At 44.4% G+C, this 26,579-nt stretch overlaps 1 protein-coding gene across 1 annotated transcript in view; it reads right to left on the minus strand.

Annotated features, from left to right (window-relative positions):
• Window positions 1-26,579, minus strand: part of itga11b (integrin, alpha 11b) — a 267,605-nt gene that overhangs the window by 39,534 nt on the left and 201,492 nt on the right. Inside the window, exon 23 of the mRNA XM_034175778.1 lies at window positions 22,395-22,478. Within this exon, the coding sequence (XP_034031669.1) occupies window positions 22,395-22,478 (84 nt within the window). The remainder of the gene's footprint in view (window positions 1-22,394; window positions 22,479-26,579) is intronic.

A 26,579-nucleotide genomic window follows, 5' to 3' on the forward strand; every position in this document is an offset into this window, starting at 1 on the left:
TCCCCACAGTTTCAGTTTCAGTTTGAATGTTTGTTGAAAGTGCAGACTTCAACCTTTGCACCACACTTTAAATTTTGTTGATAGACCCAGTAAAACCTGAATAACGATTAGGGCCCCTTCACACATAGTGCGAAGCTTGGTCGAAGTGGGTACGAAGCAGGAATTGTATGCAAATCTAACAAAATCATTCCAACGCTTCGCACACCTATTGCCACAACCATATGTGCACGGCCCATGCAGTCGAATGACGAATAAAATGAGGTCGCACTGCCATCTCATCATGATTGCAGCTTCTGCACAGCACGTCGAACGCAGGTCGGACATATAGTGTGGCAGCTGAGGAACCACATGAAGTCACCAAACACGTCAAACTGGGCAAAAGGCGCGATCGAGCCAAGCCCTCACACCACCGGACAAATAACGTCCAATTGCGGATACAACCCACTTTCCGTACTTTCGACCGGAGTCGACCAATGTCGTGGCACGAAGCATGAACATCCAACAGCACTCGTGCAGCACTTTGAAAATGTGGGGACATTCACAGAGTCAGCACGACAGTAGACAGCAGCACACCACAGTTGAGCTGGCTGTGTGATTTATGACACAATGTCTAAGTCCACCACGAGTGGCCCGTGTCTCTGCGAGCAACACAAATGGGACGTGACTGTGCCGAAGCCCCACCCTTGGCCCCCACCCAGACATGACATGGGAGTGAGCTCGCCACTCACCCTCCCTGCACACATGGTGTGCGACTATAGGGTGTGCACCCCCCCAACACATATGGCGATGACGACGCTCCCCACCCCACACATCTGGACGCCCGTCATGTCAATGATGAAACAGCTGGCAGCTGTAGAACACTCAGCATGTGCTGCTGGGTGTAGAATCACTGACCACCAGCATAACTACACCTCCTGAACACAGACAGAAATCAAACACCCTGCCACAGCGGCTACATGTCACAGCACAGGCGGAAGTAAAAAAAAATACAGCATGTCGCAGCGTGCTGCACGACTGCACGCACTGCATACACCATCATACAGCCTGCCCCATGTCAAGCTGGCCAGACAGATGTCACGCCCACCACATCACATTGCACACGCCCCCAATGGCACGGCGTGCGCTGACTGACCAGCCATTTGGACGTGTGCAGCTGTCTGGTGTATCCATGAGCACGTGTTGTGTTACGGCTGAGGCGGCATGCCCCCCCGGGCCGTATCCAACCTGCACGCATATGGCGGTGTCACACCAACCACTTCAATCATTAAAATCAAAGTGGGTCGCAAACCACGTATCGCATCACTGTGTGATGAATTGGGACCGCTACAAGCACGCGACCCTGCCACCTGACGTTCACAGGACTAGTGACAGGCAAATGTCTATGGTGTGCCCCTCCTCTGCCCGTGCGCACTGCTCCATGGCTCAGGACTGAGCATCGTGCTCACTGCACCCTGCTGCCCCGCCCCCACGGTGTCTACGTTCTGGCAGAAGTCCACATAGGATGCAGCTGAGCAGAACCAGAACCCTACAGTCGTGGAACTCCAGTGAACAATGCTAGTAGCCACTCTATGAAATAAAAACTTTCTGAAAGTGGACAGACAGGGTGGAACAAGGGGTTGGAATCTCACCGGACATGACAGGAGCCCTGTTCACATTCCTAGCTGACATGATGTGATTCTGAACATCTGTTGTGTGCCTGCAAGACTGTATGTCATCCAATATGTAGATTATGTTGCTAGCACTTGGAAACTCAGTTTCAATTCAGTAGCTCATCTCATGGACAACAATAATCAAATGTCACGTGATTGTAGTGACAATTCAGGTCATATATCCCTGTGATCCATAGATGAACACCACAAAATTAGGGAGACTCAATGGCACATATCACATCCTCACATATCTGTCAAACCTCAAAGTCCAGCAGAGGAATTCCTGCTACATATTGACACAGGTCACATACAGTGAGGAAAATAAGTATTTGAACACCCTACGGTTTTGCAAGTTCTCCCACTTAGAAATCATGGAGGGGTCTGAAATTTTCATCTTAGCTGCATGTCCACTGTGAGAGACATAATCTAAAAAAAAAAAAAAAAAAATCCAGAAATCACAATGTATGATTTTTTTTTAATAATTTATTTGTGTGTTACTGCTGCAAATAAGTATTTGATCACCTAACAACCAGCAAGAATTCTGTCTCTCACAGACCTGTTAATGTTTCTTTAAGAAGCCCTCTTATCCTTAGCCAAGACCAAAGAGCTCTCTAAGGACACCAGGGACAAAACTGTAGACCTGCACAAGGCTGGGATGGACTACAGGACAACAGGCAAGCAGCTTGGTAGAAGACAACAACTGTTATGATTATTTATTAGAAAGTGGAAGAAACACAAGATGACTGTCAAGCTCCCTCGGTCTGGCATTCCATGCAAGATCTCACTTTGTAGGGTAAGGATGATTCTGAGAAAGCTCAGAACTACACAGGAGGACCTGGTCAATGACCTGAAGAGAGCTGGGACCACAGTCACAAAGATTACATTAGTAACACATGATACTGTCATGGTTTAAAATCCTGCAAGGCAGCAAGGTCCCCCTGCTCAATCAATCAATCAATCAATTTTTTTATATAGCGCCAAATCACAACAAACAGTTGCCCCAAGGCGCTTTATATTGTAAGGCAAGGCCATACAATAATTATGTAAAACCCCAACGGTCAAAACGACCCCCTGTGAGCAAGCACTTGGCTACAGTGGGAAGGAAAAACTCCCTTTTAACAGGAAGAAACCTCCAGCAGAACCAGGCTCAGGGAGGGGCAGTCTTCTGCTGGGACTGGTTGGGGCTGAGGGAGAGAACCAAGAAAAAGACATGCTGTGGAGGGGAGCAGAGATCAATCACTAATGATTAAATGCAGAGTGGTGCATACAGAGCAAAAAGAGAAAGAAACAGTGCATCATGGGAACCCCCCAGCAGTCTACGTCTATAGCAGCATAACTAAGGGATGGTTCAGGGTCACCTGATCCAGCCCTAACTATAAGCTTTAGCAAAAAGGAAAGTTTTAAGCCTAATCTTAAAAGTAGAGAGGGTGTCTGTCTCCCTGATCTGAATTGGGAGCTGGTTCCACAGGAGAGGAGCCTGAAAGCTGAAGGCTCTGCCTCCCATTCTACTCTTACAAACCCTAGGAACTACAAGTAAGCCTGCAGTCTGAGAGCGAAGCGCTCTATTGGGGTGATATGGTACTACGAGGTCCCTAAGATAAGACGGGACCTGATTATTCAAAACCTTATAAGTAAGAAGAAGAATTTTAAATTCTATTCTAGAATTAACAGGAAGCCAATGAAGAGAGGCCAATATGGGTGAGATATGCTCTCTCCTTCTAGTCCCCGTCAGTACTCTAGCTGCAGCATTTTGAATTAACTGAAGGCTTTTTAGGGAACTTTTAGGACAACCTGATAATAATGAATTACAATAGTCCAGCCTAGAGGAAATAAATGCATGAATTAGTTTTTCAGCATCACTCTGAGACAAGACCTTTCTGATTTTAGAGATATTGCGTAAATGCAAAAAAGCAGTCCTACATATTTGTTTAATATGCGCTTTGAATGACATATCCTGATCAAAAATGACTCCAAGATTTCTCACAGTTTTACTAGAGGTCAGGGTAATGCCATCCAGAGTAAGGATCTGGTTAGACACCATGTTTCTAAGATTTGTGGGGCCAAGTACAATAACTTCAGTTTTATCTGAGTTTAAAAGCAGGAAATTAGAGGTCATCCATGTCTTTATGTCTGTAAGACAATCCTACAGTTTAGCTAATTGGTGTGTGTCCTCTGGCTTCATGGATAGATAAAGCTGGGTATCATCTGCGTAACAATGAAAATTTAAGCAATACCGTCTAATAATACTGCCTAAGGGAAGCATGTATAAAGTAAATAAAATTGGTCCTAGCACAGAACCTTGTGGAACTCCATAATTAACTTTAGTCTGTGAAGAAGATTCCCCATTTACATGAACAAATTGTAATCTATTAGACAAATATGATTCAAACCACCGCAGCGCAGTGCCTTTAATACCTATGGCATGCTCTAATCTCTGTAATAAAATTTTATGGTCAACAGTATCAAAAGCAGCACTGAGGTCTAACAGAACAAGCACAGAGATGAGTCCACTGTCCGAGGCCATAAGAAGATCATTTGTAACCTTCACTAATGCTGTTTCTGTACTATGATGAATTCTAAAACCTGACTGAAACTCTTCAAATAGACCATTCCTCTGCAGATGATCAGTTAGCTGTTTTACAACTACCCTTTCAAGAATTTTTGAGAGAAAAGGAAGGTTGGAGATTGGCCTATAATTAGCTAAGATAGCTGGGTCAAGTGATGGCTTTTTAAGTAATGGTTTAATTACTGCCACCTTAAAAGCCTGTGGTACATAGCCAACTAACAAAGATAGATTGATCATATTTAAGATCGAAGCATTAAATAATGGTAGGGCTTCCTTGAGCAGCCTGGTAGGAATGGGGTCTAATAAACATGTTGATGGTTTGGATGAAGTAACTAATGAGAATAACTCAGACAGAACAATCGGAGAGAAAGAGTCTAACCAAATACCGGCATCACTGAAAGCAGCCAAAGATAACGATACGTCTTTGGGATGGTTATGAGTAATTTTTTCTCTAATAGTTAAAATTTTGTTAGCAAAGAAAGTCATGAAGTCATTACTAGTTAAAGTTAATGGAATACTCAGCTCAATAGAGCTCTGACTCTTTGTCAGCCTGGCTACAGTGCTGAAAAGAAACCTGGGGTTGTTCTTATTTTCTTCAATTAGTGATGAGTAGAAAGATGTCCTAGCTTTACGGAGGGCTTTTTTATAGAGCAACAGACTCTTTTTCCAGGCTAAGTGAAGATCTTCTAAATTAGTGAGACGCCATTTCCTCTCCAACTTACGGGTTATCTGCTTTAAGCTACGAGTTTGTGAGTTATACCACGGAGTCAGACACTTCTGATTTAAAGCTCTCTTTTTCAGAGGAGCTACAGCATCCAAAGTTGTCTTCAATGAGGATGTAAAACTATTGACGAGATACTCTATCTCCCTTACAGAGTTTAGGTAGCTACTCTGCACTGTGTTGGTATATGGCATTAGAGAACATAAAGAAGGAATCATATCCTTAAACCTAGTTACAGCGCTTTCTGAAAGACTTCTAGTGTAATGAAACTTATTCCCCACTGCTGGGTAGTCCATCAGAGTAAATGTAAATGTTATTAAGAAATGATCAGACAGAAGGGAGTTTTCAGGGAATACTGTTAAGTCTTCTATTTCCATACCATAAGTCAGAACAAGATCTAAGATATGATTAAAGTGGTGGGTGGACTCATTTACTTTTTGAGCAAAGCCAATAGAGTCTAATAATAGATTAAATGCAGTGTTGAGGCTGTCATTCTCAGCATCTGTGTGGATGTTAAAATCGCCCACTATAATTATCTTATCTGAGCTAAGCACTAAGTCAGACAAAAGGTCTGAAAATTCACAGAGAAACTCACAGTAACGACCAGGTGGAGGATAGATAATAACAAATAAAACTGGTTTTTGGAACTTCCAATTTGGATGGACAAGACTAAGAGACAAGCTTTCAAATGAATTAAAGCTCTGTCTGGGTTTTGGATTAATTAATAAGCTGGAATGGAAGATTGCTGCTAATCCTCCACCCCGGCCCGTGCTACGAGCATTCTGACAGTTAGTGTGACTCGGGGGTGTTGACTCATTTAAACTAACATATTCATCCTGCTGTAACCAGGTTTCTGTTAGGCAGAATAAATCAATATGTTGATCAATTATTATATCATTTACCAACAGGGACTTAGAAGAGAGAGACCTAATGTTTAATAGACCACATTTAACTGTTTTAGTCTGTGGTGCAGTTGAAGGTGCTATATTATTTTTTCTTTTTGAATTTTTATGCTTAAATAGATTTTTGCTGGTTATTGGTAGTCTGGGAGCAGGCACCGTCTCTACGGGGATGGGGTAATGAGGGGATGGCAGGGGGAGAGAAGCTGCAGAGAGGTGTGTAAGACTACAACTCTGCTTCCTGGTCCCAACCCTGGACAGTCACGGTTTGGAGGATTTAAGAAAATTGGCCAGATTTCTAGAAATGAGAGCTGCTCCATCCAAAGTGGGATGGATGCCGTCTCTCCTAACAAGACCAGGTTTTCCCCAGAAGCTTTGCCAATTATCTATGAAGCCCACCTCATTTTTTGGACACCACTCAGACAGCCAGCAATTCAAGGAGAACATGCGGCTAAACATGTCACTCCCGGTCCGATTGGGGAGGGGCCCAGAGAAAACTACAGAGTCCGACATTGTTTTTGCAAAGTTACACACCGATTTAATGTTAATTTTAGTGACCTCCGATTGGCGTAACCGGGTGTCATTACTGCCGACGTGAATTACAATCTTACCAAATTTACGCTTAGCCTTAGCCAGCAGTTTCAAATTTCCTTCAATGTCGCCTGCTCTGGCCCCCGGAAGACAATTGACTATGGTTGCTGGTGTCGCTAACTTCACATTTCTCAAAACAGAGTCGCCAATAACCAGAGTTTGATCCTCGGCGGGTGTGTCGTCGAGTGGGAAAAAACGGTTAGAGATGTGAACGGGTTGGCGGTGTACACGGGGCTTCTGTTTAGGGCTACGCTTCCTCCTCACAGTCACCCAGTCGGCCTGCTTTCCCGGCTGCTCGGGATCTGCCAGGGGGGAACTAACGGCGGCTAAGCTACCTTGGTCCGCACCGACTACAGGGGCCTTGCTAGCTGTAGAATTTTCCACGGTGCGGAGCCGAGTCTCCAATTCGCCCAGCCTGGCCTCCAAAGCTACGAATAAGCTACACTTATTACAAGTACCATTACTGCTAAAGGAGGCCGAGGAATAACTAAACATTTCACACCCAGAGCAGAAAAGTGCGGGAGAGACAGGAGAAGCCGCCATGCTAAATCGGCTAAGAGCTAGTAGCTACGCTAAGCTAGCGGATTCCTAAAAACACGCAAAGTGAATAATGTGTAAATAATTTAGAGGTGATTCAGCAGAAGGAGTGCTTTAGTTAAGGCACGTAAAGATTACACTGGGAAACAAATCGTAATCTAGATAACTAGATCAATCTAACTGCGCAGATTAAACAGCTAACAGATACAGAAAAACACCGCTGTGCTCCGGAACAGGAAGTGATACAATACCGCAGTGAGAGCCAACCACATGGCTCAAGCCATCACATGTCCAGGCCCGTCTGAAGTTCATCAGTGACCATCTGGATGATCCAGAGGAGGCATGGGAGAAGGTCATGTGGTCAGATGAGACCAGAATAGAGCTTTTTGGAATCAACTCCACTTACCATGTTTAGAGGATGAGAACAACCCCAAGAAAACCATCCCAACCGTGAAGCATGGGGGTGGAAACATCATACTCTGGGGGTGCTCTTCTGCAAAGGGGACAGGACGACTGCACCGTATTGAAGGGAGGATGGATGGAGTAAATGGCAAACAACCGCCTTCCCTCAGTAAGAGCATTGAAGATGGGTCATGGCTGGGTCTTCAGCATGACAATGACCCCAAACACACAGCCAGGGCAACTAAGGATGTTGTGTGGGCCGCCAGAAGAGGAGGTACTGCTGGCCCACCACCAGAGGGCGCCCTGTCTGGAGTGCGGGCTCCAGGCACCAGAGGGCGCAGCCGCCTCACAGGAGCAGCCAGGGTGACAGCTGTCACCATCACCTGCAACAGCTGTTACCAATCATCTGATCGGCAGGGGTATATCAGCAGGACGACGTCTCCATCTCTTTACCGAGATATCGTTCTACCTGGAAGGTAACGTACCTCAGCTGACTGATTGACAGTGCTATTTTTGTGACTTTGTGCGTTGTAGTGTGGACTACTTTTCCAACGAGAGGTGGAGGTAGTTTTTCCTGCCGTACGGATTCCTGGGTGCAAACGCGCCCTCCTTTAATTGCTTTTTGTTCCTCGCCAGCAGTACCAGGTCCGACACGCGGAGGCAGTGGCCACCTGGGAGTTCGGGACTTGGCGGCTCCAGTATTCCCGGGGTCTGGTGGCGGAGGAAATCGTGTGGTTCCGGTTCTGCTTTGGACAGGCGTCTCCTATCTTCGAGCCTGCCCACACGACACCTTTGTGAATTGACACCTGTCTATTGTTGTAATCTGTTGTATTTGTTGTGCACATTCACAACAGTAAAGTGTTGTTATTTGACCTACTCCATTGTCCGTTCATTTGTGCCCCCTGTTGTGGGTCCGTGTACCTACACTTTCCCAACAAAGGAGGGGCTCCGTAAGAAGCATTTCAAGGTCCTGGAGTGGCCTGGCCAGTCTCCAGACCTGAACTCAATAGAAAATCTTTGGAGGGAGCTGAAACTCTAAACCTGAAAGATTTGGGGAAGATCTGTATGGAGGAGTGGACCAAAATCCCTGTTGCAGTGTGCAAACCTGGTGAAAAACTACAGGAAACATCTGACCTCTGTAATTGTAAACAAAGGCTACTGTACCAAATATTAATACTGATTTTCACAGGTGTTCAAATACTTATTTGCAGCAGTAACATACAAATAAATGATTAAAATATCATACATTGTGATTTCTGGATTTTTTTTTTTTAGATTATGTCTCTCACAGTAGACATTTAGCTAAGATGAAAATTTCAGACCCCTCCATGATTTCTAAGTGGGAGAACTTGCGGGTGTTCAAATACTGATTTTCCTCACTGTGTGTGTTGGCACAAATATGCACCATACTGAAACACTTAATTGTCCCACCCTGAAAGACAGATTAATAAAACGACCAATGACAGACAGGTACCGTGTGACGGCACGTTTATTCACATGTGTATAAATCATGCATGTTCTGTATCACAGGTTTATACTGTAGCCTCTGGTCCAATGACATTAGGGACACCTGTAGAAAACATACAACCTAATAAACATGGCTGCTTGTGCAACTTAATGCAATGGAGACACACACACATCCAAAACACAGAAAGTCATTAAGTGTAGAAACGCCACTGAGCACACAATACATGTCAGCTTGTGTACGTCCATGCATGGTCACGGCAACAGAAGGATGACAATTGTTGCAATGTCTGCCTGTCATAACCACATGTCACAACAGACAACATGAAATCCATGTGTCTCAGACTGGGATGTGTGTCCCCATGGCAACCACACACATCCCTGTTGCAGTCCAATCAATTCAATCAATCAATTTTTTTTTTATATAGCGCCAAATCACAACAAACAGTTGCCCCAAGGCGCTTTATATTGTAAGGCAAGGCCATACAATAATGATGTAAAACCCCAACGGTCAAAACGACCCCCTGTGAGCAAGCACTTGGCTACAGTGGGAAGGAAAAACTCCCTTTTAACAGGAAGAAACCTCCAGCAGAACCAGGCTCAGGGAGGGGCAGTCTTCTGCTGGGACTGGTTGGGGCTGAGGGAGAATGTGAGAGTGTGAATGCAGAGATGACACGCCGCAATCTCACTGGTTTCCAAATGGACACATACACCAAACCCCGACAGCTGTCCACACAATGGTATCACGCCTGTCCCCCACGAGGGACAGGACATGTGTTTGAGGGTCTCAGTAGACGTCATCTGAGGGACACAAAACATGTCCGAAGTGCACACACACCTGTTCCCCTCGAGGGACAGGACACACGTGTGAGGGTCTCATGAGACCCACGTGTGTGTCTCGTGTCAGTCGATGGACGTGTTGCGAGGCCATCTCACGTGTGTCCTGTCTCTTGAGGGGGACAGGCGCACATGCACTTTGGACATGTGTCGTGTCCCTCAAGGGGGCTCGGTGGAGCTCCGTGTGATGGTCAGCCCCACTGGATGAATATTGCCCTGAATATTGGACTTTGACACTGACGTCACTGGACCAGAGGCTGCAGTATAAACCTGTGACACAGAACATCCATGATTTATACACATGTGAATGAACATGTCTGTCATTAGATGGTTTATTTTCTGTTTCTCAGGAGTATATTTGTGTCAACAGATATTTAGGTCCATGTCGTATCAGGCAGTATGTGTCAGTATGTTGGCAACAACTGAGCAGCAACAGTTTGAGGTTTGAGCCACATGTGATGAAGTGGTACTTGCCTTTTTTTTTGTCTCTCACTGTGTGGTGTTCATCTGTGGGTCCGCAGCAGATATACACTGGCAGAATTCCCATGCCAGTGACAGGAGATGTTATTTTCATAAACCACTTAATTATGGAATGGGCCTCATTTGTCATGTGATTATTGTAATATTTATTAATTGTTGGTATTATTATTGTTGTTACTATTACTGTTATTATTGGTGTGGTATAAGACGTGGTATGAGGCAGGTTGTGTTCTCTGAGTGCTTGGTGGGCCGTCCCCATATGTGTATGTGGGTATTTGACCTGTGGGGGGGGCTTGGCGTAGTGTGACAAGTTCCGTTCATGCTGCCACGCCACAGTCTTGCGTTTTGCCGTGGGTTTGCACTGGCATTCATTCGCGTCTGCCTGAACGTGTGTCCCTCCCGCCGTCAGCACGATGTTTCCGTGGTTCGTTGACTTGAACTGTTTTGAGCTGTTTCACCGTGATTCAACCAAATTTGTACTATGTGTGAAGGGGCCCTTAATAATTTCCAGAAGGGTTTTTATGGTAATGTGTGTGTTCTCCGTGCTCTGCTCATCCAGCACGTGCATGAACAGGACTTCTGTCCATTTTTTCTCTTCTCTACACAGAACAGTTTCAAGGGGAAAGAAAACATAACTTTCCTTTTATCATTAAATGGACCATAAACCCACATAGTTTTTGTGGAAGTGCCACATTCAGCACACGTGAACGGCTTTCCTCATTCCTCTTCTGTGTCACTGGTGGAAAAATGCCCCATGTAAAAGCACCGATTCCACGTGGATTGATCAACAACCCCACGTGGGCTTTCTGGTGAGGAAAAAGAAATAAAAACCACCAAAGACAAATGCTGCCTCCTAGTGGACAGCAGCAGGAATGAGTATCAGGTTCTCATGTCCAGTATGTCCAACACAAGTCAGAAGTCTTGTTTTGGACAGGAATTGTTTTTCTGAGTGGCACAAATATAATTTGTTTGGCGTCTTATTGCATGTAAATAGTTGTACAAAAAAAAAGCACCTGAAGCATTTGCTGCATTTTAATGTGAACAGTCATATATAACTTTGTTGTTTGCTATAACTGTGATTTTGGTAACATTTACAATTTCTATTTGCATTCTAAGTTCTGAAAATGGTTTGTTTAACATGTTTGTGGTGTTCACAGTAAAAAAACAAACAGAAAAAAACAAACTTTTTTTCTTTTTGGATTTTATGTTTCTGTGTGAATTTAGGTTCACTGTGTTCATAAAATATGTCAGAATGAAAGAAAACTGGTAAAGTCACACAGGTGAGGTTGTGCTGAACCAAATTACACCAAACAAGGCAAAGGAAACCATTTTTAAGGTCAATTATGAAGGTAAAACCAACAGTAGTCAAACATGTCCAATTATACCCTGGACTCCAGAGGTTAAGGTCACACAAGACCAAGCACATAAGAAGGCACTTGTTCATTTAGGACTTTATATGTTAACAGCAGAACCTTAAAATCTGATCACGCTTAAAACACCAGTGAAGTGAGGCCAAAACCAGGGAAATATGTTAAATTTTCTTCTGCTAGTTCCACTCCAGCAGCTGCATTCTGAAACAGCTTAAGACTTCTAACACTCGTGTGTGTGTGTGCCAAGTTAGGAAGTAAGACATTACAGTGATCACCTTATAGATCAATCAATCAATCAATCAACTTTTTTCTTATATAGCGCCAAATCACAACAAACAGTTGCCCCAAGGCGCTTTATATTGTAAGGCAAGGCCATACAATAATTATGAAAAACCCCAACGGTCAAAACGACCCCCTGTGAGCAAGCACTTGGCTACAGTGGGAAGGAAAAACTCCCTTTTAACAGGAAGAAACCTCCAGCAGAACCAGGCTCAGGGAGGGGCAGTCTTCTGCTGAGACTGGTTGGGGCTGAGGGAAAGAACCAGGAAAAAGACATGCTGTGGAGGGGAGCAGAGATCGATCACTAATGATTAAATGCAGAGTGGTGCATACAGAGCAAAAAGAGAAAGAAACAGTGCATCATGGGAACCCCCCAGCAGTCTACGTCTATAGCAGCATAACTAAGGGATGGTTCAGGGTCACCTGATCCAGCCCTAACTATAAGCTTTAGCGAAAAGGAAAGTTTTAAGCCTAATCTTAAAAGCAGAGAGGGTATCTGTCTCCCTGATCTGAATTGGGAGCTGGTTCCACAGGAGAGGAGCCTGAAAGCTGAAGGCTCTGCCTCCCATTCTACTCTTACAAACCCTAGGAACTACAAGTAAGCCTGCAGTCTGAGAGCGAAGCGCTCTAATGGGGTAATATGGTACTACGAGGTCCCTAAGATAAGATGGGACCTGATTATTCAAAACCTTATAAGTAAGAAGAAGAAATTTAAATTCTATTCTAGAATTAACAGGAAGCCAATGAAGAGAGGCCAATATGGGTGAGATATGCTCTCTCCTGCTAGTCCCCGTCAGTACTCTAGCTGCAGCATTCTGAACCAACTGAAGGCTTTTTAGGGAACTTTTAGGACAACCTGATAATAATGAATTACAATAGTCCAGCCTAGAGGAAATAAATGCATGAATTAATTTTTCAGCATCACTCTGAGACAAGACCTTTCTGATTTTAGAGATATTGCGTAAATGCAAAAAGGCAGTCCTACATATTTGTTTAATATGCACTTTGAATGACATATCCTGATCAAAAATGACTCCAAGATTTCTCACAGTATTACTAGAGATCAGGGAAATGCCATCCAGAGTAAGGATCTGGTTAGACACCATGCTTCTAAGATTTGTGGGGCCAAGTACAATAACTTCAGTTTTATCTGAGTTTAAAAGCAGGAAATTAGAGGTCATCCATGTCTTTATGTCTGTAAGACAATCCTGCAGTTTAGCTAATTGGTGTGTGTCCTCTGGCTTCATGGATAGATAAAGCTGGGTATCATCTGCGTAACAATGAAAATTTAAGCAATACCATCTAATAATACTGCCTAAGGGAAGCATGTATAAAGTGAATAAAATTGGTCCTAGCACAGAACCTTGTGGAACTCCATAATTAACTTTAGTCTGTGAAGAAGATTCCCCATTTACATGAACAAACTGTAATCTATTAGACAAATATGATTCAAACCACCGCAGCGCAGTGCCTTTAATACCTATGACATGCTCTAATCTCTGTAATAAAATTTTATGGTCAACAGTATCAAAAGCAGCACTGAGGTCCAACAGAACAAGCACAGAGATGAGTCCACTGTCCGAGGCCATAAGAAGATCATTTGTAACCTTCACTAATGCTGTTTCTGTACTATGATGAATTCTAAAACCTGACTGAAACTCTTCAAATAGACCATTCCTCTGCAGGTGATCAGTTAGCTGTTTTACAACTACCCTCTCAAGAATCTTTGACAGAAAAGGAAGGTTGGAGATTGGCCTATAATTAGCTAAGATAGCTGGGTCAAGTGATGGCTTTTTAAGTAATGGTTTAATTACTGCCACCTTAAAGGCCTGTGGTACATAGCCAACTAACAAAGATAGATTGATCATATTTAAGATTGAAGCATTGAATAATGGTAGGACTTCCTTGAGCAGCCTGGCAGGAATGGGGTCTAATAGACATGTTGATGGTTTGGATGAAGTAACTAATGAAAATAACTCAGACAGAACAATCGGAGAGAAAGAGTCTAACCAAATACCGGCATCACTGAAAGCAGCCAAAGATAACGATACATCTTTGGGATGGTTATGAGTAATTTTTTCTCTAATAGTCAAAATTTTGTTAGCAAAGAAAGTCATGAAGTCATTACTAGTTAACGTTAATGGAATACTCAGCTCAATAGAGCTCTGACTCTTTGTCAGCCTGGCTACAGTGCTGAAAAGAAACCTGGGGTTGTTCTTATTTTCTTCAATTAGTGATGAGTAGAAAGATGTCCTAGCTTTACGGAGGGCTTTTTTATAGAGCAACAAACTCTTTTTCCAGGCTAAGTGAAGATCTTCTAAATTAGTGAGACGCCATTTCCTCTCCAACTTACGGGTTATCTGCTTTAAGCTACGAGTTTGTGAGTTATACCACGGAGTCAGACACTTCTGATTTAAAGCTCTCTTTTTCAGAGGAGCTACAGCATCCAAGGTTGTCTTCAATGAGGATGTAAAACTATTGACGAGATACTCTAACTCCCTTACAGAGTTTAGGTAGCTACTCTGCTCTGTGTTGGTATATGACATTAGAGAACATAAAGAAGGAATCATATCCTTAAACCTAGTTACAGCGCTTTCTGAAAGACTTCTAGTGTAATGAAACTTATTCCCCACTGCTGGGTAGTCCATCAGAGTAAATGTAAATGTTATTAAGAAATGATCAGACAGAAGGGAGTTTTCAGGGAATACTGTTAAGTCTTCTATTTCCATACCATAAGTCAGAACAAGATCTAAGATATGATTAAAGTGGTGGGTGGACTCATTTACTTTTTGAGCAAAGCCAATAGAGTCTAATAATAGATTAAATGCAGTGTTGAGGCTGTCATTCTCAGCATCTGTGTGGATGTTAAAATCGCCCACTATAATTATCTTATCTGAGCTAAGCACTAAGTCAGACAAAAGGTCTGAAAATTCACAGAGAAACTCACAGTAACGACCAGGCGGACGATAGATAATAACAAATAAAACTGGTTTTTGGGACTTCCAATTTGGATGGACAAGACTAAGAGACAAGCTTTCAAATGAATTAAAGCTCTGTCTGGGTTTTTGATTAATTAATAAGCTGGAATGGAAGATTGCTGCTAATCCTCCGCCCCGGCCCGTGCTACGAGCATTCTGACAGTTAGTGTGACTCGGGGGTGTTGACTCATTTAAACTAACATATTCATCCTGCTGTAACCAGGTTTCTGTTAGGCAGAATAAATCAATACGTTAATCAATTATTATATAATTTACCAACAGGGACTTAGAAGAGAGAGACCTAATGTTTAATAGACCACATTTAACTGTTTTAGTCTGTGGTGCAATTGAAGGTGCTATATTATTTTTTCTTTTTGAATTTTTATGCTTAAATAGATTTTTGCTGGTTATTGGTGGTCTGGGAGCAGGCACCGTCTCCACGGGGACGGGGCAACGAGGGGACGGCAGGGGGAGAGAAGCTGCAGAGAGGTGTATAAGACCACAACTCTGCTTCCTGGTCCCAACGCTGGACAGTCACAGTTTGGAGGATCCAAGAAAATTGGCCAGATTTCTAGAAATAAGAGCTGCTCCATCTAAAGTGGGATGGATGCCGTCTCTCCTAACAAGACCAGGTTTTCCCCAGAAGCTTTGCCAATTATCAATGAAGCCCACCTCATTTTTTGGACACCACTCAGACAGCCAGCAATTCAAGGAGAACATGCGGCTAAACATGTCACTCCCGGTCCGATTGGGGAGGGGCCCAGAGAAAACAACAGAGTCCGACATTGTTTTTGCAAAGTTACACACCGATTTAATGTTAATTTTAGTGACCTCCGATTGGCGTAACCGAGTGTCATTACTGCCGACGTGAATTACAATCTTACCAAATTTACGCTTAGCCTTAGCCAGCAATTTCAAATGTCCTTCGATGTCGCCTGCTCTGGCCCCCGGAAGACAATTGACAATGGTTGCTGGTGTCGCTAACTTCACATTTCTCAAAACAGAGTCGCCAATAACCAGAGTTTGATCCTCGGCGAGTGTATCGTCGAGTGGGGAAAAACGGTTAGAGATGTGAACGGGTTGACGGTGTACACGGGGCTTCTGTTTAGGGCTACGCTTCCTCCTCACAGTCACCCAGTCAGCCTGCCTTCCCGACTGCCCGGGATCTGCCAGGGGGGAACTAACGGCGGCTAAGCTACCTTGGTCCGCACCGACTACAGGGGCCTGGCTAGCTGTAGAATTTTCCACGGTGCGGAGCCGAGTCTCCAATTCACCCAGCCTGGCCTCCAAAGCTACGAATAAGCTGCACTTATTACAAGTACCGTTACTGCTAAAGGAGGCCGAGGAATAACTAAACATTTCACACCCAGAGCAGAAAAGTACGGGAGAGACAGAAGAAGCCGCCATGCTAAATCGGCTAAGAGCTAGTAGCTACGCAACCTAGCGGATTCCTAAAAACACACAAAGTGAATAATGTGTAAATAATTTAGAGGTGATTCAGCAGAAGGAGTGCTTTAGTTAAGGCACCAGACAGGCCATGAAGCAGCACAGGTAACGCACGACAACAGCGAACGCACGACAACGGTGCCAAAACAAAACAAAAATCGACCAAACACGCTGTGGAGCAGCACAGGTAACGCACGACAACAGTGCTAAAAAAAATAAATAAAAAAAAAACGAAAGCGTTAGCAAGCTAGTTAGCTTGCCAACGCTGATGAAAGTTAGCTGATAAAAGTGCTCCATCGCGATGTTTCGACCGTTAGAGGTCTTCCTTAGGCGTTGGAGCACAGTAAAAAAAGTAAAAAGGTAAAAAAGTAAAAAAGTCTTGAAAAAGACTGTTAGTTCAAAGTCCAAAGCAGCAGGTAGCAGTCTCTGTGTAAACAGTCCCAACAGAGAGCCAAAATTCTGATGCAATCTCACTCCGAAGACAGGAAGTACCTCCAGCTACCAGATCCTTCTTGATCCGCCTCATGATGAACCTACTGTATGTCTCTGCAGCTGCCCTGAACAAGAGCAGACAAACTGTCACTGTATTTGAAAAACAGCCGTTCTTTGTAACCTCACTGATGAACACTGTGGGACTGGAAATGAACCAGAGGTTTACATGATCACAGGACCAAAGACCATCATCTCAGTCTTCTCTGAACTGAGAAATTAAATGACATCCAGTTGTACACTGAAGCCACACAGCCCTCTAAAATCATATAAGACTGATTATTGGTATTGATGGGCATAACAACCAAAGTGACATCATCATCTTCAACCTCATACTCCAATAAAGGGTCAGAGGGGGCTGGAGCCTATCCCAGCAGTCACCAGCCTGCCGCAGGGCAGGGCCACATATATAGACAGACCAACAGAATCACACCTACGGACAGTTTCAAGTTTGCAATTCAACTAACCTGCATGTCTTTGGTTGTGGTAGTAAGCCAGAGAATCTGGACTGAACCCAAGAGACAGAAAGGCCACAGGTGGGAATTGATCAGTGACCTTTTTGCTGTGAGGCAACAGTGCTAACCACTAAGCCACTGTGCTACCCTTGGGCTTTTACACATTTTCATTTGTTTATAGCATTTCAAACAGGAAAATACAGATACACATACAAATATAGATACACATACAAATATAGATATACATTTTTATTTAATTTATATGTTATAAAGATTTGCTTTCAGGATCATTTTAGGAATTTTAATACAGAGAAGCCTGAATTACTTTTTGTGTTCAAAATGGCATAAAATTGAAAATGTGTAAAAGCGTAAGGGGGTAAATATTTTTGCAAGACACTGTAAAGTGAGAAGAACAAAAGATCGTCAACAGAACCCTGAGGTGCCCCATTTTTCACTGCTCTGGACTCTGAGGTAATATTATTAGTATAAAGACACACTGTGACGCCAGCTATGAAAGAACCTGTTGAATAATGCCAAAATACTTTTCAAATCTATCTAAAATACACAGCACTGTCTTGTATGGAAAACTGCTGTACGCTCCAGCAGGAGTTTGAGCAGCGCTGTGGTGGAATCAGAATCTATAGTGAGCAGACGTAAAATCATCCATCACTTTAGTGAGTGCAGTAGCATTGCCCACAAATTTTCAGCAACATATCAAGTCATATATTATCACGATCAGCAAATGATGCATTGCTGTCAGAATTGACATCTTTCTTAATAATCACCTGAGTGTCATTTGCTGAGATATTTCAGTCCTTATAGCCTCCATTTTCTTGACAACGTAACGTAAGACATTTGGGCTGTGAGCAACTTGTGAATGGTTTCCTTTGAATAATTTCGATATAGTGTTGAGCACGAATGGAATTGTGCTTGTTTTTGCTAATTAGGTGGCCTCACAGCAAGAAGGTCGTGGGATTGTTTCCTGGCCTTTCTGTGTGGAGTTTGCATGTTCTCCCCGTGTCTGTGTGGGTTTCCTCCAGTTTCCTCCCACAATCAAAAACCTGCTTATTTAGGGTCTGCTCCTCTCTTGGTCTTCGGGTGCTGGACTGTGGCTGCACACTGCCCCTAGTGGTTGGATTGTGTCCAACTGTAATTAGAATGATTAAATGCAGAGTACAAATTTCATTGTATTTATGTACAATGACAATAAATAAAGTGCTCTTATCTGACAATAATTTGAAGCATGATGGCACATTAATTATGTGGCAAGATCCTGAATTTACACGGAGAACTTTGTAAGTGTTCCATAAACCAGGCAACTGCTTCTCTGGGGTGGAACTCTACAGCGTGCTGAAAAGAAAAATGTGACTTTCTTAAGGTGCTTCCTGACAACATTGTTCATCTTGATGAGAAAATGTTTTGTTCAAACTTTTATTTTGATATGACTATTCTCACCGCTGCCGCACGCGGGGCGGAAACTGCAATGTTTGAACATATCAGCACAAACCAGCAACCGTAATATTCCTGTTGACAAATGAAACACAAACTGAAATGATGATCTTTTCTCCTGTAACTGACCACACAGCAGAGATAATAAAGGATCACGTCTCACTGTCCACCTGTTTGGTGGAAACAAACAGTCACAGGGCTTTTGGTTCGGATTTTCTTCTCCTCCGGGAACTGATGTCGATGCAACTCAACAACTGGCAGCAGGTGGCACTGCTGTTCATCCTTTGTTAGGATCTGACTGTAATCCTGGATAAGTGCAGCTCCTCACTCAGCAAAATCACCGACAGCAGCAACGTGATCCAGGACCTGCTGTGAGGACTGGAGGGACGGGTCGTCCTCCCGCTCTGAGGGTCCCTGATCAGGACGTTCATGTGGACACTGAAATGCCTCAAAAGTGCCACCTGAGGCAGAAGGAGCAAAATCTGCCACCAATGAACTCATGGATCCAGACCAGAACTCAAAATTACACTCGAAGGTCACAAAAAAACAGGAGCTGGTCAGCAGGGGCTCATATTTTACAAATCTCATGAAATTTCACCCAATTTATTTTTACCCTTAAAAGAACACCCCCCCCCCCCCCCCCAAAAAAAAAAAAAAGAAAAAAAAAGAAGAAACACCTTTAAGAAGTTGAAGTTTGTTTTGGGGGACCACCTTACTGCTTCCCAGCACAACAAGACTTTATCACAAGTGTTACGACAAGTTTGGAGTTGAGTCCAGGAGGTCAACTGGAGCCGACCTGAAGGTACTAGAGAGATCATGGTCAGAGACTGGCCCAGAATCTCAGTCACAGCAGAGGACCTCATGTGAGCTGGGCCTCCCACATACCTCCTGATGGAGATGGGTAGTTAGTTTTAGTAGATGGGATGCCACTCTGCCACTCTGAGACACTATGCTAATGAGCTTGCCCCAGTGTTTACAGACATATTCAACTCCTCACTGGAGGCTTGCCACGTGCCTGTTTCAAAACCTCCATCATTGTTCCTGTTCCCAAGAAACCGAGGATCACTGGACTCAATGACTACAGACCGGTGGCACTGACTTCTGTAGTCATGAAGTCATTTGTGCGTCTGGTTCTGTCCTACCTCAAATCTCTCACGGCCTCTTGGACCCCTTGCAGTTTGCTTACAGAGCCAATAGGTCTGTGGATGACGCCATCAACCTGGCTTTGCACTTCGTTCTGCAGCATCTGGACTCCCCGGGAACCTACGCTAGGATCCTGCTTGTGGACTTCAGCTCTGCCTTCAATACCATCCTCCCACACCTTCTCCAGGCTAAGCTTTCCCAGATGAACGTGCCTGATTCTACCTGCAGGTGGATTGCCAACTTCCTGAAGGATAGGAAGCGGCATGTGAGGCTGGAGAAGAATGTCTAGGACTCCCTGATCACCAGTTTCGGTACTCCTCAGGGCTGTGTCTGTTGTGAAAGTGTAGGTACACGGACCCACAACAGGGGGCGCAATGAACGGACAATGGAGAAAAGTAAGAACAAGTTTTACTGTTGTGAAAATAGCACAACTGATACAACAATTAGCAATTTGGAGGTGTAAGCCGAAATCTGCTGGTGTCTTGTGGGCAGGCCCGAAGGTAGGAGACGTCCGTCCTAGTTGAACCGGAACCACCCAGATCTCCTCTGCCACCGAAACCCAGAAGTACTGGAACCGCCAAGTCCCGAATTCCCAGGTGGCCACTGCCTCCGCTCGTCGGATCCGGTACTGCTGGCGGGAAAGAACACAAACACACAGGTTGGGATGCGACCGCACCCGGTAGATGAGAGGGGCAAAGCCGCCTCCACCTCTTGTCACACTGAAGCAGGAAAGGTGAGTACTTATCTGAACACTTGGCCTTCCGCTGTCCTAAAAAGTTTATACAGTATCGTCACACAGATATATGTTGCAGAGGTGATTACCTTAAACTCAAGGTGATATCTCGGCACTGAGGTGGAGACGCTGTCCTGCTGATATACCTCCGTACTGAGTGAAGTCAGCTGTGTCCAGTAATGGGTGACAGCTGTCACCCTGGCTGCTCTCATCAGGCGGCGGCGCCCTCTGGTGCCTGGAGCCCGCACTCCAGGCAGGGCGCCCTCTGGTGGTGATGGGCCAGCAGTACCTCCTCTTCGGTGGCCCACACACAACAGTGTCCTCTCTCCTCTGCTTTTCTCCCTGTACACCAACTGCTGTACCTCTGATCACCAGTCTGTCAAGCTTATCAAGTTTGCAGATGACACCACCCTTATCGGACTCATCTCTGATGGGGATGAGTCCGCCTATAGGTTGGAGGTTCAACGATTGGTGTCCTGGTGCAGCTATAACAACTTGGTGCTGAACACTGAGAAGACAGAGGAGATTATTGTGGACTTTAGGAAGAACACAGCCCCTCTCCCCTTCATTACCCTGGCAGACACCCCCATCACCATAATGGACACCTTCTGTTTCCTAGGAATCACTCTAACCCAGGACCTCAGGTGGGAGTCCACCATTACTTCTGTTATCAAGAAGGCCCAGCAGAGGATGTAGTTCCTGAGGCAGTTGAAGAAATTCAACCTGCCAGCAAGGATCATGGTGCAGTTTTACACTGCCATCATCGAGTCCATCCTCACCACCTCCATCACCGTATGGTACGCTGGAGCCACCACCAGGGACATACAGAGACTACAGCACATTGTACGCTCTGCAGAGAAAGTGATTGGCTGCAACCTACCATCTCTTCAGGACCTGTACACCTCCAGGACACTGGGGCATTCAGGCTGGATCAGAGCTGCTCCTTCTCACCCTGGATATAGCATTTTTGACCTCCTCCCCTCAGGCAGGAGGCTACGGTCCCTTCGGACCAGAACCTCCCACCATAAGAACAGTTTTTTCCCCTCTGCTGTTTGCCTCATCAACAAGAACTTTTAGAACTCTAGATTGTTGCTATCACCATTTATCATCACCATTTGTTTATCTTAGCTCATACATTCTGTACATTTTGTAACATTGCTATAGTGTTAAGTTTTATTATATATTACTTGTTTTACTACTCTTTTTTTTTTTTTATATTAGCACCAAGTACCGCAGCAATTTCCTAATGTTGTGAACTTGTTCACTCATATGGCAATAAAACTTTGCTGATTCTGACTCTGATTCTGATTAGACCCCTTGTTTGTGCACCACTGCCTTGGCTGGTGGATGCACCGCACCATCACCTTGTCCTTCCCAGCCTGCTCCTGCACCGTGTCTCATACCACTGTCGCAGACCGAACAGTCTGCCCTAAAAATTGGTCTGTTCTGCCTCCACTGCGCAAGCATCATTTTGGAGCAAAGCCGCTTGTCTGAGACGGACTCTCTACACCCAAAGTGATCAAATGGATTCATGTGATTATTAATCATCAGATGACAAAGTAAAACCTCTTAAATCACTCTGAAGTCAGTTTGAAGCAGAAACGAGGCAAAACTCTGGGACGCTTTGAAATGAGGCGTAGTGAACGCAACAGCTAGCAGCTGTGGTGCTCTGATCACTTCCTCCGTCTTTTATGATGAAATAACGCTGAATTTATATATAAATGATTGTTATAGAAAAGCTTCAGATATCTGTGGCTGAAACAGATGATGACTGAAGCAGAAACGAGGTGATAATCAGTGAACCGCGGCTGATGACGCATGCACAGTGTGAAGGCAGGGCGGACTGATTTTTAGTGGGGACTGTTCAGTCGGCGACACCGGGACAGATTTCCGTGCCATCACTCACCGCGTGAACAGGATGTCACTTTGGTATTTCAAAGGAAGGAAGATTTCATTGATGTTGTCGTCTGGATATCCATCTTCTCCCTCGCTGCTCAACACAAACACACACAAAACAATGAGGAACACCACTGACTCCTGAACACAACTTTCACCTTCATAGTTCAGTTTGAAGATGATCAATCTACTTTGCAGCAACTACAACATAAATGAATAATAACTACAAATACACTCCATTATCCTGATAGAAACAGTTAAAGTCCTGCTTGGAAAAGACCTTCTCAGCAGCAGAGATCTCAGGCTTCACCATTAATGTACCCAGCATGAGCTGCTTCAGCTCGTGATGGACGCCAAAACCCAACAAAATCATGCCACGTGACCCACGGTTGGACAAACACAGTGTCCAACACCATCTGCACAGTGGCTGATCGAAAGCCTTTTGTCAGTGCACTCTTACGCTCAAAATTATTAGAGGAACACAGTGTTCCTCTAATAATTTTGAGCAGAGTATTTTGAGAAAGGCAACTTTGTGTAACCATGACAAGCTCATGGACATGATGTTGTGGCAGCACTGCTGTTATAGAACATGTAATCATGACTTTCACTGTGCAGATGGTATGATTCTGTATGTATATGTGTCTGCGTGTATGTGGTTGTGCCCACCTTTGACTGGCCTGCTGCTAAGCAACACTAAATGCAGCAACCCCACACACTTCGGTCCTATCAGGGCTTCTAACCCTACGGTCATACTGGCTACAAGTGACAGAGGGAAACCACCTGTCATTGATTTTCAATCAGAGTGGGCATTTTACAGCGACAGGAGACATCAGTCTCTCTGCCGTCTGCAAGGCAGGGCCAAAATAAATGAGAAATCTATTTTACGCAAATGCTGAGTGATGTGACACGGCGACTGCCAGTCTGAGTAAAAAGGTAGCTTCATGTCAGCTGGCTACTTGCTCCAACAAAATAAACCAAGATGGCAGAAAATTTCTAAAAACAGCTTACGAGGTCTGTTAGAAAAGTATCAGACCTTTTTATTTTTTGCAGTAACCTTATGGATTTGAATCACATGTGATTGCATCAGCCAAGCTTGACCCTTTGTGCACATGTGTGAGTTGCGTCATTCACCTGTGAGCACGCTTTGTGGGAGGAGTGGTCCAGCCCCCTCGGTGGATTTTCATTGTCAGGAAACTGGCTGAGCGACTGCCGCTTTGCTGCATCAAAATTTTTTCAGAAACTGTGAGAGACAGCCAGGTGGAAACCATTCGGAAACTTCAGGTGGCTTTCGGTGAAGATCTTCAAAACAGGTGGACATAGCACTTTTTTGGCACATACTGTTACAGGAGATTTTGTAATGAAAGACGTGCGGCGGAATTCGCGCGTCAGGACGGAGCCGCTAATGGCACAGAACAAAAAGCACCTCCGTGTTGGAAGTCTCACGGGACATGCCCAGCTCTTCCACCATTTGGAAGATTCAGACGGCTTTGGGTGGCTTTTCAGTCAAGTGAGTATCCGGCATCCGAGAAATTGTCGAAGAGCTGAGCATGTCACATGTCCTGTGAGACCAACACGGAGGTGCTTTCGTTCTGCGCCATTAGCTGCTCCATGGCGAATTCCTCCGCTCCTGTTTTCATGACAAAATCTCCTTTAAAAGCGGAATGTGCCGGAAAAGTGCTGATGTCCACCTCTTCTGCCATTTCTCTGGTAGTCAGACGACGTGCCAGATCAACACAGTGTTCAGTTTGGAAATGATCTGGTCATTTCAGCCTGTCGATCGTCGCTCGGAGCGCGGCGCGCCCTCCGCCATTGTGCGCCGTCTTTAAACCGGCTGTAACACTCCTTAATCTGTGTGATCCCCATAAAATCGTCCCTGAAAGCCATCTGAATTTTCCGAATGGTTTCCACCTGGCTGTCTCTCACAGTTTCTGGAAAAATTTGATGCAGCAAAGCTCCAAATCGTTCAGACATTTTCCTCACAATGAAAATCCGACGAGGCGGCTGGACCAGTGCTCACTCAAAGCCTGCCCACAGGCGAATGACGCAATCGACAGGCGTGAAAAAACTCACGCATGCGCACGAAGGTTCAAGCTTGGCTGATGCAATCACACATGATTCAAATCCATAAGGTTATTGCAAAAATAAAAAGGTTGGATACTTTTCTAACAGACCTCGTATTTCTGTGTAAATCTAATGTTTGGCATTTTCCTCGTATATTTTGTCAAACATAGCAATAAATAAGCACTTCAAAATCTGCTAATGCTGTTTTTGTAACCAGATGACACTTCTGAAGTGGTTTACTCCAGATACAGCTTTTAGGTTTTTTTTGTTGCTGTTTTTAAAGACTTTTTTTGACAAGTGTAATACTCCTGAAAATACATTATTATTATTATTATTATTACTGTTATTATTAATCCATCACAGCTGCACATGAGGGTGATGAAGGGCCTTTAAACAGCTTCATGATGAAGTGGTATAGAGGAGGAAGACCTAACATTTAGCTGCAATCTGCCAGAAGGTACATCTGAGATCCAAGCCTAGAGTTGATCTGTTTTGGTGAAAGAACATCCTCCTCTGTATCACTTCATCATGAAGCTGTATAACTAGTGATACAAAATGCAAAACCTGCACTGTGCACAGTTTCTCCAATCACAGCCACAGAAACCTGTAACTTCTAGTGGGTTGTCTTGGTGTCTTGGTGGCTTTCCTCACTCTTCTCCTTCTTGCACAGTCACTCAGTTTTTCATGACTGTCTACTCCACACAGATTTACCACAGAGTGTCATACTGTTTGTATTTCTTCATAAATGATCTTATATAACGGCTGAGTGGATCCTTGTCATTTGATTGGTGCTTTCTATGTCACGTGACATGGATTATTCATCCCATTTGTGTTGCATTGCATTTAGCATGCAAATTTGGTTCCCTACATTTTGTACCAATGCAAACTGCGAATGATGATTTGAATGAGGTAATTGATGGTGCTAATTCTTCTAAAACACACACACACACACAAAAACAAATCCACTATGCTGTTAAGGTGCGTTTACACATAACCAAGACGCATTACGAATGTCATTTTTCTGTCATTCCTGACATTCTTAACGTCACTTAACACATCTGAACAGGTTTCTTAATAGTGCGTGTTGGTGTGTGATGTTCTTGATATTCGTGGAGCATATTTTTGTCTGTCAAAAAATCTTCCACAAATGTCACACACCACCCTCATTTCGTCTCACGTCGTGGAGGTCGCAACTGAGTGTATTGATCCGTCTTGATGAGTATTGATCCTTAATAGAATGTGACAACATTCGTAGTGGTTCCTGTGATGGTTCTTGGAGCCCAAACTGTCACACGTTATTACGAAGTGACACGGAAACTGTCAAGTTTTGACACGACTTGTAACGCTGCGTCACATTTCACTGCGCACCACGATGAATCAGTTTTCTGTCACGTACGCACAATTAAACTCGGCTCCAAATGTCGTTCCACAGTTCCTGCTGAAGCTCCTCAGGATGCTCCTGCAGGTGTTCCACCTGCTGTTGTAACCGATGAGCGGGAGAACGAGTCTGAGCAACCAGAGGAGTGAGAGGAGACTCACATGCAGCCAGACATCTCTGCACCTCCTCCAGTCCGGCGGAGGAAGAAGCGCGTGCACAATTAAACCCTGCTGCACCGCATTTAGTTTGATTACTGACACCAAGTCGGCTAAAAGACAAATTTCAGTGCTCTTCAGCGCGCTCCTGCAGGTGTTCCACCTGCTGCATGTGCGTGATGTTTGGGAAAATGGGTGAGACAAGAGTCGCATGAAGCCACACATCTGGCTCTGTCCTCCTCCTCCTCTCTGCACCACTCCATGGCACAGAGCCCAACTACACATACAGTCACAAAGTTCTTCTGAAAAACTGGAGCGATCTGAATTCAGTTGGATGAATATGGGTGTGTGTGTGGAGACAATTCACCTCATTCACAACGTGACAGAACTTAACGATGCGCTGTTACGGCATTGCTTTGCACCATGCCGCACCGCCGCGATGCGCGGAATTCCTCCGCACGTCTGTCTCAATGTGCCGAAAAAGTGCTGATGTCCACGTCTTTTCACAATTCCTGTGCTATTCAGATGACGTCCCGGATAAAACACAGCGTCCAGTTTGGAAATGAATGGCACATTCCACTGTTACAGGAGTTTTTGTCAT

The sequence above is a fragment of the Thalassophryne amazonica genome, chromosome 8 (assembly GCF_902500255.1).
Source record: "Thalassophryne amazonica chromosome 8, fThaAma1.1, whole genome shotgun sequence".
NCBI lineage: Eukaryota > Metazoa > Chordata > Actinopteri > Batrachoidiformes > Batrachoididae > Thalassophryne > Thalassophryne amazonica.